Consider the following 15,318-nt stretch of genomic DNA (forward strand, 5'->3'; position numbering starts at 1 on the left):
ACAACTTTTAGTTATTAATTAATAAACATTATATCTATGACAATTCAGTTAGGGCTTTCGCGCATGGGGCAGCCAGATGTGGATCTTACTCACTTCGACTTTGAATCTCTGTAACTTCAATTCCATCTCACCCCGTCTGTAGAGCTCCTATATGAGATTACTGTTTAATTCAAAACTAATACTTGTCCAGCTCTGGCTAAAGTTATAGCAAAAATTGTTATGAATTGGAAAGCTAGAAAAATTTTGGAGTCAGTATTATTGTACTGGAAAAGCACTTAAGGGTAAAACTTCCAAAGAGGTCAGAAACATAAAAGATGAAAGCGGGTATATGATCTCAGACCCAGAAAACATCTTGGATAGATGGAGACAACACTACTCTTCGCAGTTCTCAGACCCTATACGATCCCTTGTAGAAGAGTTAGTGAATGCTCAGGAGGAAGGAGAAGGATATGGGAGGAAGATATAGAAAGGGCCCTGGATTGTTTGAAGCTAGGTAAAGCACCAGGCAGAGATGGATTTTTTCCAGAATTTATCAAATATGGAGGTGACTTATCAAATAATGAAATGACATAATCACTGCAAGCACTTTTTCAAAGTTATGAGACAGTAAAGTTATTCCAAAGGACTGGGAATATAATATCACAGTGCCAATTCATAAGAAAGATAGTAGAACAGAATTTGGTAACTACAGACCAATGTGCTTATCCCAAGTAATGTATAAACTGTACACCACTATTCTAGAAAGCAGGTTACAGGCACTGATAGAGCCAAAACTTGAAGAAGACCAGGCCGGATTCTGACCTGGAAGACAAACCCAGGATCACATATTCGCTCTCAGAACTATTGTAGAAAAGGCATGGTATAGAAATCAGAGTAATTACATAGCTTTTTTAAACCTAAAAGCTGCCTTCGGTTCAGTACCCCGATATGAAATCTGGAGGGTAATTAGAGCCAAAAGAATTCCCACAGACCTCCTGGAAGTGGTTAAATCAACTATCAACGCCCTAAAGGAATAGTTTTTATCAATGACTGAGGGTCAAAGCCATTTTCTCTAGAAGGATGTGTGAAACAAGGAGATAGCCTCAGTCCATTATTATTTATTGTCTTTATGGATAAAATCCACAAAATATGCAGGAGAACTGCTTGGACTGAAGTCAGTATGTGGAACATAAGGATGGTACAAGTACAGCCATTTCTATGTGTAGACGATATCGTGCTGGTGACAGATTCAGAGGAAACATTGCAACAGGCCATTACCATATCTTTAAAGAAATATATCTTCCAACACTATTATATGGCAGTGAAAGTTGGGTCACCCAAGACAAGAACATGTGCAGGATTACGGCTACTGAAATGCAATTTTTATGAAGAATATTGGGCAAAACTAGGAGAGATATGTAGGAATGAAAGAATAAGAGAAGAACTTCAGATCCCCTTAGTAAAATCAGTGATGATATGGACACATCTGTCTGAATGGGGGAAGACAGAGTGCCAAGAAAATGTATGGAGACGAGGCCGACTGGTAGGAGACCACGAGGCAGACCTAGAAGGAGCTATATGGAGCATATCCAACGACTAGGTCTGAAAAGGGGAAAAATGCTGGCTCAGATGAAGATGCTTACCATAGACCGAGATGTGTGGACCAAGTGGTTAGAGGCTCCTCCACGCTGAAAGGCATTTATGGAGGATGAGAAAGAAGAAGAATATTATTATATTGGAACTATTGGATAGTTGCTCTAATTTTGGGATTTATAGTTTTGTTTGACCACAGCCTGATCATGTTCCTTGTATTAATTACACACGGTCAATCAATGACCTTTCAATATGTTTCAGTGCCTACCTCTACATGCCAGTTCTTCTCCATCTTCTCTAAACTACATCATCTTCAGCTGCTTCTTCTCTTACTCTTATTCTTCCCAACTGCCTTGTTTTCTCCAATCTTTCTTTACTTAAATCAACATTCCCTCTTCTTAAACCTAACATTAATACCCTATACAATCTATTCATGGGCCTCACTGTTAAAAAATAACAACATATTTTTCTTATAAAATGCAAATCTTATTCAGTTTCTCAAAAATAAGGATTTTGAAGGAATCTTGAAAGTTGCAATTATAACTTTACCCTCTCCTTTTTCTTACTCCATAAATTTTCTCATTCTTTGCTTACTTTTAAAAGTAATTTTTAAATCTCAAAATTAGAGGAAATATTCAACAAATCATTAAAGTTGTTATGGATTAAATATGTATCTATTAATGGTTCAATTATAAATAAACATTGTAATGATCTTAATCTTAACTGGAGTTTTTTTACAACTAATTTTTGCCCAACCCAACTGTAGATAATATGAAATAAGCCCAATGATAAGTTAAAATGTAATTGCAAATATTTTATTGTGTCAAGTTATAGATTTTTATGGTATAATTTATATATTTTCTGAAATGCAAATGTAGCCATTTTAGAAGAAGCTGCCCTCCGTTTCCACATTTTGGGTTTCGAACAAAAGCAATTACCCACTCCTGGGTTATAATATCTTGCTTTTATCTACCTTTTATTATATCTCTGTTCTCTAATGTTAATTGTATTATAGTTATTTGGAATAACAATAATGATTGATTGTTATTTGGATTTCCATTTTTGGGTCTGAAGAAAAATTTTTAGCTACTAAGTTTAAGTATCGTTTTTTTATTTTCTTGAGGTCGTCATTGGATTTATTACTTAAATTACATTGTCGATTATGAGATTATGATATTATAAGATGTATGTTTTTCTTTATTTTGTTAATAATAAATGTTTTTTTAAATGTATGTTGCAGTACCTTCTCAAGTGATAGCAACTAAAACACTGGGACATAAAAACTTGCTCTCAGTTTGTACAAAAATTGCTATACAAATAAACTGTAAACTGGGAGGGAGTCCATGGTTCACTCCAGTCCCATTTAAGGTAAGTTATTTTATGTTTATTTGATATTGTGAATGTTTAAGAATGAAAATTTTTGTATGAATCATTATGCTAATGTGAATTCACCCTTGAATTTAACATATGCTGGATGAACATTTACTTATAGGTCAGCTCCTCGTCCTAGAACAGTTTCTCGTATATCATTTTAAAGTTACCTTAGAAGCTCACTAATCTAGTCTCCATTGGACAATCAGGGCCAGATAGGTAGTTTAGGTAGGTTGGATTGACTAGAGGTGAAGAAAATACATGTTTCTTAACAAAAAAGCCAACTCCTCTTCATCTGCAAGCAAGCAAAAAAGCAAACTTTTTATCTGCTGGAACCTCCCTCAGCAAGTGATTATGTATCAACATTATAATTCAGCTCATTTAATTTTTACCTCTAAGGTTAATCTGCTGAATGATGAGCCCCGATAATGGTCAGATAAAATCCATATTAATTAAAAAAATATTTGTAGTTGATTTCTTTCAAGTTGTTGGGGTGCTTAATCATTAAAATTAAAAACTATTATAATTCCTTCATTTATTTCACCAGTCTTTGATTGTAATCGCTCTGGTTCCTGTTCCTTGTGGGATTATTTTAAGATTTTCTCCTGAAATAAAAATGATAGTTATTATTTATTTATGATACATAGTTAACAATAGGGGTATTCATGATCTTTAGTTTAACGTGGTAATATTTTATCAAGGATCAAAAAGCCTAACTTCCCTTTCTCCTGCCTCTCAAGGGTGTCAATCTTCTCCTTTTGTTTTTTGTACTCACCAAGCTCATCTATTTAATGTTTTGTTTTTTTACTTTAAAAGAAAAATTACAAAATTTTGTAAATTTATTGATAAACGCTATAATAAAAACTAAAATATCCTAACAGGAAATGAAATTTTTGTAAAAATAATTTATTTTAAATTGTGTCTGCGTATATACATAATAACTTATATATGTTTATAAAAGTACTTTGATTTAGTTTTCTTAATACTATATAATCTGCACAATAATTAAATATTTTAATTTAAATTAGTAAAATATTTTCTAATGGTTTGTTTTGTTTTGTTTTTCCAGGAAAATATAGTGAGGAATGATGGCGTAAGTTGTACAATTAAAATTGTTATTATTTAATCTCTTGATTTCATTTTATTTCTAATGAAAATTTAATATTTTTTTTGTTTGTTTTACAGACTGTGCTAGAGAATATGGTTAGTAGATTCCTTTGCTTAGATATATCAGATTTATTGGTTTATGTAGAAATTATCTTCTTTTAATAATGCATAATTTCTTTTTTACTTAATAAAATAAAATTATTAATTTTTTTGATAAGTCTTTAAGCCTTAAATTGTCAAATTTTTACAGATACATGCTATAATGATTGTTGGGTTTGATGTATGCCATGATACGAGACTGAAAGGTCAATCAGTGGGTGCAATGGTAGCATCTCTTGATTACATGTTCTCACAATTTTACTCCTCAGTGAGTAGGCACAATTTAGGAGAGGAGTTGTCTAATGACATTGCAAACCACATATCCTGTAAGTGATTGTTTTGTTTTATAGTTGTCACTTTGTTTGGACATTTTTAAGCTCTCTTTCATGTTTATATTTGTCCGTAGGTGCAGTCATGAGATTTCAAGAATTGAACCAATACTTACCTCCTAAAATAGTCGTTTTTAGAGATGGTGTTGGTGAATCGAACATCAACTATGTTAAAGAGCATGAAATTAAGAGGATTAAGGTGTTTTTCTTATTATCAATGTCCAAAAATAAGTTTATTTTCTAAAATAGCATTGTTTGTTAATAAGTAGAAATCAGATCTTCGACCCATTTATATATACTAGTTTACTTTTGTGAAAACTCTCTTTAGATATTTTTTTTTCTCTCTTGTAAGTTCAAAGTATAAGTAATATCAAGGAAACATATTTATTCATGTAAATAATATAATATTATCAAGAAAGTGTAGCAAAGACACTCACAAGTGATTCAGCTAGCTACTTCTTAATGGCTACTCTTTTTTTACATAATAAGTAATTACTCAGTCCCATTTGAAAATATCCCTCCATTTTTAAAGTTAAGTAAGATTCAGCTATTTGTAACTTATATTAACCCTGAATTCTATTCGTTGAGTCCTTGTTTACTGCCTTACATGAATTGATGTGTTGTTGGGGTTCGGATTTTTCGACCAGCTATATAATTAGTGTAGAAAACATTTCTGATAGTACTCTTACGTATTTGAGTTGGATAAGAACTGTGTGCACACTGCTATGGTGTTACTATATGTAACACTGCATAAGTGATAATAACTACCAAAAAAATTGAATTAAAATAAAGAACGATAATTTGGTTAACCCGTGCCTAATCTATGTTTTATCTCAAAAATGGTAACCATGAAGGTTTTAAGAGACAGAACAGTTAAAAACTGTAGGAACCAACAGGAAGTTGAAAATACAAAAATATTTTCACTATTAGGAGCTCAAACTATTTTTAAAAAATTTTGTGATGTCATTAACTAATTTGTTTGATCAGCATTATTAATTGGTTGAGCTGTTGGCTCTAAAAGTAGTCTAATACTTTTGATTCAATAATTTTTCAGTTCCTTGAGGTCAGTTGTTTCAAAATGTTCACAGGATCTTAATGAATAATTTGGGATATGGAAATTCGAAATTTGCTGACCCCTTCACTCAAAAAGAGCATTATATATATTCAGAAACGGACAGACTGAATACATTTAGTACAATGTTTTTTTAAATATTTTGAGTTCATCTTGTTTCAAACCATTTTTGGGATATTACTTTGAGCCATCTAACTTATAAATTGGTTGAGCTATTGGCTTTAAACATGGTTATGTACCTACAGACTAACCCATTTGATAAAATAATTTTCAGTATCTAGAGCTCGACTTATTTTCTTATCTCAACAAAATATTCACGGGATATCATTGAATAATTAGTCATCAAAAGTAAGTCGGTTGTGCTGTACCTCAAAGAATCGTCACTTACCCTAAATTATAACATATAAAATATGGACAATGTATAACAGACATACAGACAGATTATGATAAATATCTAAACACTTTATTTACCCTATTTCTGGCAAGAGTAAAATTATATACGAAATCTGTTAAAATTAATTTTCACAATATTTATTGTTGATGATACCCCAGTAAGTTACGAGTGTAGTCTAAAAAGTTTCCGACGTAACAAAAATACAAGACATTTTTTCTGAATTTATTTTTTTATTTTCCACCATAGTCTCCTTGTAACTCTACACACTTCTCCCTGCTATTCTCCCATCTCTGGAACCCATCCAAAAAGTCCTCTGTAAAATAATTGTTCTCAAAGGTGATTGGCTCTTCATTTGATGAAAATCTCTGTCCTCCGAACCAGGTATAATGGTTTATCTAAGTTTCATCTACAGTAATTAATCGGCGCCAAAACTTGGATTTATTGCGCCTAAACTGTGTCAACAGCATTGCAAATATTCATTTGAACACATTTTTGGTCTAACGTGAGAAAACGCAGCACCCAACATGCGGACAGCTTTCTTAAATCTAAATGTTGATTTAATATGTAATGAACATGTTCTTTTACATGTTCATAACCTCTGCTATCTCTCTCACTTTAATTCGGCAGTCTTCTAGCACCATTCGGTGGACTTTGGCGATGTTTTTGTCAGTAGTTGCAGTTTTTGAACTTCCCGAACATTCATCTCCCTTGTCAAGCTCTTACGGTCACGTTTAAATTCACCTGCCCAAAATTTCACTGTGGTAAATGATGGTGCAGAGCTCCCATACACAGAATCTAACTCATCTTTGATTTACGTAGGCGTATTGCCTTTCAAAAACAATATTTAATGACAGCTCGGTACTCGATTTTGTCCATTTTCACCAAAACAAAAACTCACATCAACTCACTCAAACGACTGTTACATAAACATTGTGCATCCAAAATGGCTGAAACTTTAGTGGGTAACTGTCAACAGGTGAACAACAAAATTCACTTGCTTTTATTTACAAGTGCTGTTTTCTTCACGTTGTAGTCGAAAACTTTTCAGACCACTCTTGTACTTAACAATCCCAATTCAGTTTGCCAGCACCAACTGATAAAGATTGGATGTTGATGGTGAAATGCCAACTCAATATTACTCAGGAATTACTAATGCATACATTGAACACTACTGGGTTGATGCTAAGGGACAGGATTTGTCTAAGACCCTTTTTCAATAAACCGTGATATTTATCCCATGGCAACCATTGCCAAATAATTCAATAATTAATTTTATAGCACTGTGGTAGCTAACCTTAGAATTAGGCTTGATCCGTGGCTAATTTGTATGTTATCTCAAAAACAGTTTATTTTAGGACTTTAAAACACTGGACTTCCGATCTGCTCCAAAGTATATTGATTTCCACATTAATGTTCTAATAAAAATTTAAGAATCGAAATTGAGATTTTTCACTTCTCCATGAAATTCTGCTTGTTCTGCTATCTCCCAAGTGCTGGATAAGGGATCTATACTACTACATTACATATAATATGAACTAATTTTTAAAATCATCTTCGTCTATTTTCTAATCTCTTATCCAATTACTTTTCTAGTACATAATTCCTTGTTGGTATATTTAAGTATTTTAGCTCTCATATTATATATTTTATGTTTTGTTTTTTTATGGCATATTCTGTGGATTTTTATTTCACAAAAATCCAGGCTCTGTTCATTACATATATATTTTTTTTTATATCCTTTATATGGTCCAGGTGCGGTCAAAAAAACTCAAATAGTATACCCATTTACTATTTAAGGTTTTTTGACTGCACCTGGACCATACTCCATTCGTCTATAAACACAGTCAATCAACAATCTTCCAGTATTTTTGTTTATCTAGATAACCAAGCATTTATGCATTTTTATTTGACTATAATTTTTTTGAAAAATGATAGTTTATGTTTTTATATTTTAGGAGAGACTCTTAGAAATGTTTCCTAATAGAACACCAAGGTTGACGGTCATAATAGTATCAAAGCGTATTCAAGCCAGGTTTTTCATGGAAGATCGAAAGGGGAAATACCTTAATCCTTTACCTGGTACTGTCGTAGACGATGTCATTACCCAACCTGAAAAGTGAGTTGCTTTAAATCTCATCAAATTTATTTATAAATAATTTAATTATTAATTGGTATTTTTATTTCAATGCCATCACTGATTTGAATCATTCTATGATCTGGGCTCCTCTGGTCTTATAAAAGCAAATAAACTATCAACCGATGCTATTACTGTAAAAATTATTTATATTTGTAAAACAAATGAAAAACCATTCAAATAATTCCAAGACAGCAGTCATTCTGTTTTTATTCTCTAAGATAATTTTTGTAAAACTAATGAAAATGAGCAAGATCGGGTAAACAGTATATATAAAAATTATATTTCACTTCTTAATCTTCAGAAGGAGATATTTACTTTTCAACATAGTCACAGTTAAGGCTAATACATTTATCCAAGAAATTTTTTCATTCATTCACGAAAAAATATTTCTGAGTTTTCTTGAAACCAGGACTTGACATATCCCTTTACATTTACATCATTGTCATGAAATGATTTAAGGGATTTCTCTTCTCGCGATTACAAAGTGCAAGATTGGGGTAGTAAGGGAGGGTGCTGAAGTAGTCTGAACTTTTGTAGAGGCTTTGCTGTTGCGTGCAGTGTGTGTGTCATGTCATTGGCACTAAAGTTCAATGCACTTTTCAATGATACTTATATTAACTCGAGTCAAATGATCGATTATTTTGCTTAGTTTATTGCCTATTGCAGTGATCAGGCATCCACTGGGTATTTAATCAGCAATTAAGGTTTGCAATCACAATTTTATTTTTACCCATCGATTTATGGTAGATTTATCAACGGTATTGTTCTCATAAATAGCCTCTAAACGACAATGAATCTCAGTTGGTATCACTTTTTCAGCAATTAAAACTTTAATAACAGCACTGTTTCATTTGCATTGACTTGAACATATTTCATACTTCCACTTTTTAAAACAAAAATAGATGACTTCACTGTCTTCAAACCTGGTCATGAATATTCAGGAAAAATGATTCTTTCACTTGTCACTTAGCTCGCTGCTGCAGGTCATTTGTTAGCACTCTACAAGCATCTGTACATTACTTTTCAACCTATCCTTATAATATAAACTGCAACTTTATCAGTTTAAAACCACCTCTATTTTTTTTGAAATTGCTGTTTAAACAAAACTTTAGTACAACAAAAGCATGCAAATTGGCTTGAATATGAGTATTATGAGGAAAAAACATTCTGTGAGAAAATTTCAAGACAGAAAAATTCTTGTTGTAATGAAAAAGTTGTGATGACAAAGAAAGTTTTCTTTTAAAAGAAAAACTTCTGTTGATGAAGACACTCTGAGAAGCGCATATAGAAGTACTCATGGATATAGAAGTACAATTTTTCAAGAACTTCTGAAGAAACTTTGAGTTAGTGAATAGGCTTGTTCGCATGTGAGATTAAGTTGCTACCTTTGAACAAAAAACAAATACATTAAATCAATATAAAAAGTATATTTAAACAAAAAAGAAATTAAACAAATATCCCATGTAACTTACAAAGAGGGTAGACAAATAGTGACCCAACAAGTTTTTTTGTGGCCCACCAAAACTTTTCCAAGACAAATTTTCAAGTCAATTAAAATCTCTCAAGACTTTTTTGGGTTCCTTAATGCCAAAATCGTATAAAAATAGTACGCTGCACTGAAGTGATAAAAATGCTAATTATCAATCATATTTTACCAAATCAAGTGATATTTCCTTAATTCACAACTTTTAATCGTTAAATTAATGAATTCATAATATTACTTATTATGAAATAATATAATTATAGAAATATGTATATAGATAATATATAAAATAATATAATTAAAGAGGAACATGATAAAAAAAATAAAATAAAATTAACATTTAACTGGTGAGATGGAATTTCCAGGCAGGCAGGCACAACCGGTAGAGTCTAATACAGTGGTTCCCAATGTTTTACTGTTACTGATGTTCCGTGTTGAACGTCAGTAAAGAAGTTTCACTTCAATATGTGTTTATTATTTCATAAATATATAATAAAAATGGAAAAATTTAACTTAAATAAGTGACTGGAACTAAACAAAATATCATATAGAATTTTTAATTTTTAAAAGGTTATTTTATAGTAATTGTAAAATAACCTTTTAAAATAAAAAATAGGAATACATTTAGACATAGAGTTAAGCTTATTTATATGCTATTTTTTATTTTAAAAGGTTATTTTATAAAAAAGAAAAAAAAATACATTTAATTGTAAAGTTTATTTTAGTTGGCCATCCTATCTTTTCTATCTATGAATTTTCAAGTGAGATGTTGAAGAAATATTGACAATAGTTATTGAAATATCAATATTTTATTTGACCTTTTCCCATTTTTTAAAAAATTTAAATATGTTTAAAAAAAATACAGCAGTTACATGAATTTAATATGAAGTTAGTTTTTATTTAAAATTTTTTTTTGTTTTTTGGATAATACTGTACTGTTTTTTTACAGTACAGTATTATCCAAAAAAAGTCATTTTGATAGGAGTGTAGCAGTAGAAGAATTTTATAGGTAAACTTTAAACTTCTTGTTATTATAAAATGAAAATTTGAGATCCATGGTAAATGGGTATGTTAAGTATATTCCTAAATGCACCAAACACCGTAGTTGGGAAGAAATGGGCTTCCTTTAAAATATAAGATATGTACCTTATATAGATACTGTGTAATAATAATCAGTTTTTTCAAACACTATATTTAATTAAGACGGTTCATCTCATTGAAAGATAAAAAAGATGAAGTAATTAGAAGGATTAATATTGGATGGGAAAAATACTGGAGCAAGATGAAACACATTTTTAAAAGTCAATTACTTCTAAGATTAAAGGCTAAGGTATTGGAAACATGTTTATACCTTGTTGAAACCTTAAGTTTGATTTATTTATAATTTATTATTTTTTTTATTCCCCCTCTTTACTTTCCAAATGATTTTTATTTTTTTAACTGCAAGTTTATTTATCTTTTTTGTAATTATAATTTATTTTTAAACTCTTTATATAACTTTTAGACACTTAAAGAATTGGTTATTGTGTATATATTTTGTTATTATGAAGCATCTACTTACACAAACTTTGAGTGTTAATACGGACCAATTGCAGTAGTATTAAGGCTGATAAGCATTTGTCTATAGCCAGTTTCTAGATGTACTGGATCTGTGCTTTATATTCTGTATCTGTGGGATTAGTACCTTCATCCACCGGCTCACCACATATGTTCAGGCTGCTAGTCTTTGGGGTACAGTTTCAGGAGCGCCCCTCACCCACCATATTTTCACCATTTGTCGATGATCGATGACAGAGGTGTTGTCTTAAAGGAGATGTATAAGGCTTTATATATTTTTCTTCGACTCACCTGCTGTGAGTTACTCTCCTATCATCATTTTGTTTTTAAAATCTCAAGGTTTTTCTACATATTATAAAATTAGAGACTTTTTGTTTTATTTTTTTGTCTCTGTTTATTCTATAAGATTAAAGTCAAATTTTTTTTTTATATTTTAAGCATCTTCATTTTCTCTCTCATTTGTTTATTATTTCTTTTATTAGAGAAAAGATCCTTTTTGTTTGTATATGTATATGTATACATAATAAACGTTTGCTCTCATAATAAAAAATATATATATATCTCTATATATAAAAAAAAAAAGCTGTCGAATCTTTGTCTAAAATTAAGCATGAGGCCTGGGGTAAATTTTTTTTTTTAAAAAGAAAATCATATTCGGTTTCAGGGTTGTCCCAAAGTACTAATTACCATTTTTGGAAGAAATTAAAAATCATTCATTTTTCACTTTGATTCCATCTGTGAAATCGGATAAAAGAATGTCCTCCATCGACTATTTTTCACATAATCATTAATAACTCCATTCCCTTTTATCCTAGTGTCACGTTAATAGAACCGTAGGAAAGCTGAATGTCCGCTCTTTTAGCCGAAATTGACCGAAGTTAAATTTGATGCTTTTTTTTTTAGGAGGGAATGTGAGTTCCAAATGAGGGGAAAAAATTCTCACGTTTTATTTTATATCTCCGGTTCTAATTTGTTTAATTAGACCCGCTTTTTGCCTTTTGGTCTAGTTTTTAGAGCCCTAAAAAATTACCAAGTTTGGTGTAGATCAGTCGAGCGTAACCATGGCTACCGTCTTATCACAGCATCTTCTCTTCTCTCTATATATAAAAGAGAGCTGTTCAATCTTTGTTCTCGATAGACTTGGTTATTACTGGACCAATTTACTTGCAGTTTTTTTTTTTTAAATACTAATTTTCACTTCTAAAAAATTGTTTACCCCACTTCCATATTTCATTCGGTCTGTTTACATGCATTTTTTTTTCAAAATGTTCCATTTCGCCATGGGAAGGTTTAAAGATAATGAAATCCCCGAAAATAAAATATTTAGAAGAAAATTAAGAGTTTAATATAATAAAATTAATTAGTGGACTTTATTTTACTGCCAAAAAATGTTTTACCACTCTTTGGTTCAGTTGTTTGGATATAGTAATAATATTGAAGCACTGTGAGAGTTTCATTTACGAAACTATATATGTCACTAAATCTTAATGTTACTTATTATCTTTACTTAAGCGCCTGCAAAGAATGGTGTTGATTGGTTGAGTAATATTGAAGCTGTTAATATTTTTTAAAAAAAAATTATGATTGAAACTTTATAGCATGCATTGGTTCAATTTATGTTACCAAATCATAATAATAAAGTATACCGATATGTTTAATTTAACTAAATAAATACATTAATTGGGCTTATTACTGGACCGATTTATGTGGGGCTTTTTGCTATATGTTCCATTTCGCTGTGGGAATGTTTAAAGATGATGAAATCATGAGATTTTTGAGTAGAAAAAAATTTATGAACAGAATTAAGCGTAAGGATTGGAGTAAAGTAGTTCGGTAAATTTTTTTATCTGAAAAAAGATGTTATACTTTATGAGTTATTTGCTATAAGCTTAAATATATACACAAGCGATTTGAAAAATTGCCTTATTATGCTTTGGTATTTCCAGTCAGTGTTAAACTTTTTTTACCATAATTTTTTTTCAAACCTTTTTCATTAATAAATTAATAGAAATTAGTTTACACTTACTTATAGGTTTACTTACAATTTTACTAGAGTAGAATATGGGTGATCTTCCACTTGTATGCCTTATGCCTGGCTGAGTATACTATGGTGGAGGGAACCTCTAGGCACTATGAACTTATTTTTTATCAGCTTTATCGCTTGAAGTATACCCTAGTGAAAATTATAAAATGTTTTTCTTTAAATTTCACTGATTTTTTTAAAGTCATAATGTAAGTTTAAATTGACTTGCAATTTTTTTGGAACAGGTTATATGAAGTTTCAAAGTTTTTTTTTGCTACATTGGAAGGCCAATTATATTTTAGTTTCTCTAAAAACATTCAGTTGTATAACCCTCACACACCAATATTTTTGTTTGTCTCTGAGAAATGAGCAATTTTTTCACAAATTAACATCAAAGAAGCAGCAATGTATATAAGCAATATTTTTATCCATTTATAATTGAAACTTTGAGCAATGACATGAGTTTGTTTAGATTAAATGCATTGCATACTAACCTAATATGATTTTATCATGTGAATCATGAAATACATCATATATCATATATTTTTATTTAATACTAGATCTGGTAGGCCTTATATGGTCAATGTAACAGTTAATTTGTCTTTTTTTAATAATTGATTATGGAGGGGGGATATAGCCTCGTGCAAAAGACACCCCTAACTATTTGCAATGTTATCAATAAAAAACAAATAAGATAAAATAAATGGATAAAAATAATAATTCTTAAGAGAGAAAAAGAAAAGTTAGTTACATAAACAATGACATTTATAGATTTAATAAAATAAATAATTGACTTCTAATGGGGGGGGGAGGGAGGGAAGTTAATTTGAGAAAGAGATGAAGAGAAAATATATCAATAATAGAATCGATAAATATAGAATTTATAACAGGATGTCCTGCAGAAGCCTGAGTTTAGTCTTGGGGATGTGGTTAGATTTCCTAAGTTGTAAGTTATTGCTCCTTTAACTGTCAGTAACAGGGAGTGGAATTTTATGACCTGTTTTTGATGTAATCTTCTATATTCCATTTGTAGTTCCCAATACAATTGGCTATTTCTTTCAAATCAAGGAGAATTCATAGCAATTCTTAAGAAAATCTTGAAATAAATAACAAATAGAAATGCTTTATTTAGCCAGCAATGTTGCCCTAATATCGGGTTGCTACAATTCACTGCATACTTAAAAATACATTATTGGACACATAAATGCTATCATATATTATTTAACAAAGATATAATTATTGTTTTCAATTATAACTAACTATAAACTGAACACAATAAATTCATTGTCTTTTTTTCTCCCTCTCAAACTAAGTTACATTTTTCCTTATTGATTCTTTTCCTCTTTTTTCAACCATATGTACACATTCCTCTCTCAAGAAATCTGCTTTCTATAGACTATAATTTTTTTACAGATATGATTTCTTCTTGGTATCACAATCAGTGCGGCAGGGTACTGTGACACCTACAAACTACAATGTTATCTTTGATGAATGTAACATGAAGCCCGATCATGTTCAAAGGCTCGCATATAAAATGTGTCACTTGTATTATAATTGCACAGTAAGTTTATTTTTTTTATATAATGTAAAATGTTTTAACTCAATTGATCAATTTTAGAGTTTTATTTTTTAAAAAAACTTACCAAAGATTAAACAAGTAAAACAACAACAGCAAACAAATACCTATGTAGGAAGATTGTTAGTAGACCATGAGTGATGATTGTAGGAAGGTGGTCCATCTGGGTGGCAAGCAAGAAGGTTACAAAAACAATTATTTATTGTTTTCTAACAGTTTTTTAAAACTTTTTTGACCACCATCCTACAAAAATATCTATTTCCATTTTACTAATTAAATTAGTTTACTTTTTTAGCCCAGTTCATGTGTGGGCTACATGAGTTTGTTCATCATAATGCTCTAAAAATAAACTATTTTGTTAGAGAGAAAAAGATAAATATAGTAATTGTAGAGTAGTTATGACATATTGTCAGTATAGAAGAATATAATTCATTCTTTAACTGTCACCATATCAAAAGTACAAATATTAATTCTTTTAGTGCTCAACGACAATTTATTGTTCATAGTATAGGGTGTTTTTTTAAGCCCGATAGAACTTGAAATTGTAAAAAATAACACAAAAAATTAAATTGTAATCAAAATTTTTTTTTTATTCGAA

The 15,318-nt window shown here is 30.5% G+C and overlaps 1 protein-coding gene across 5 annotated transcripts in view; it reads left to right on the forward strand.

Moving 5' to 3' along the window:
* Positions 1 to 15,318, forward strand: part of LOC106680610 (piwi-like protein Siwi) — a 63,734-nt gene that overhangs the window by 46,737 nt on the left and 1,679 nt on the right. For all 5 annotated transcript variants that reach the window (XM_067049602.1, XM_067049607.1, XM_067049599.1 and 2 more), the window contains 7 exons: positions 2,813 to 2,940; positions 4,013 to 4,036; positions 4,129 to 4,146; positions 4,301 to 4,475; positions 4,556 to 4,677; positions 7,900 to 8,060; positions 14,558 to 14,705. In XM_067049602.1, the coding sequence (XP_066905703.1) occupies positions 2,813 to 2,940; positions 4,013 to 4,036; positions 4,129 to 4,146; positions 4,301 to 4,475; positions 4,556 to 4,677; positions 7,900 to 8,060; positions 14,558 to 14,705 (776 nt within the window). The remainder of the gene's footprint in view (positions 1 to 2,812; positions 2,941 to 4,012; positions 4,037 to 4,128; positions 4,147 to 4,300; positions 4,476 to 4,555; positions 4,678 to 7,899; positions 8,061 to 14,557; positions 14,706 to 15,318) is intronic.

The sequence above is a fragment of the Halyomorpha halys genome, unplaced genomic scaffold, assembly GCF_000696795.3.
Source record: "Halyomorpha halys isolate HHAL.00 unplaced genomic scaffold, Hhal_1.1 Scaffold270.1, whole genome shotgun sequence".
NCBI lineage: Eukaryota > Metazoa > Arthropoda > Insecta > Hemiptera > Pentatomidae > Halyomorpha > Halyomorpha halys.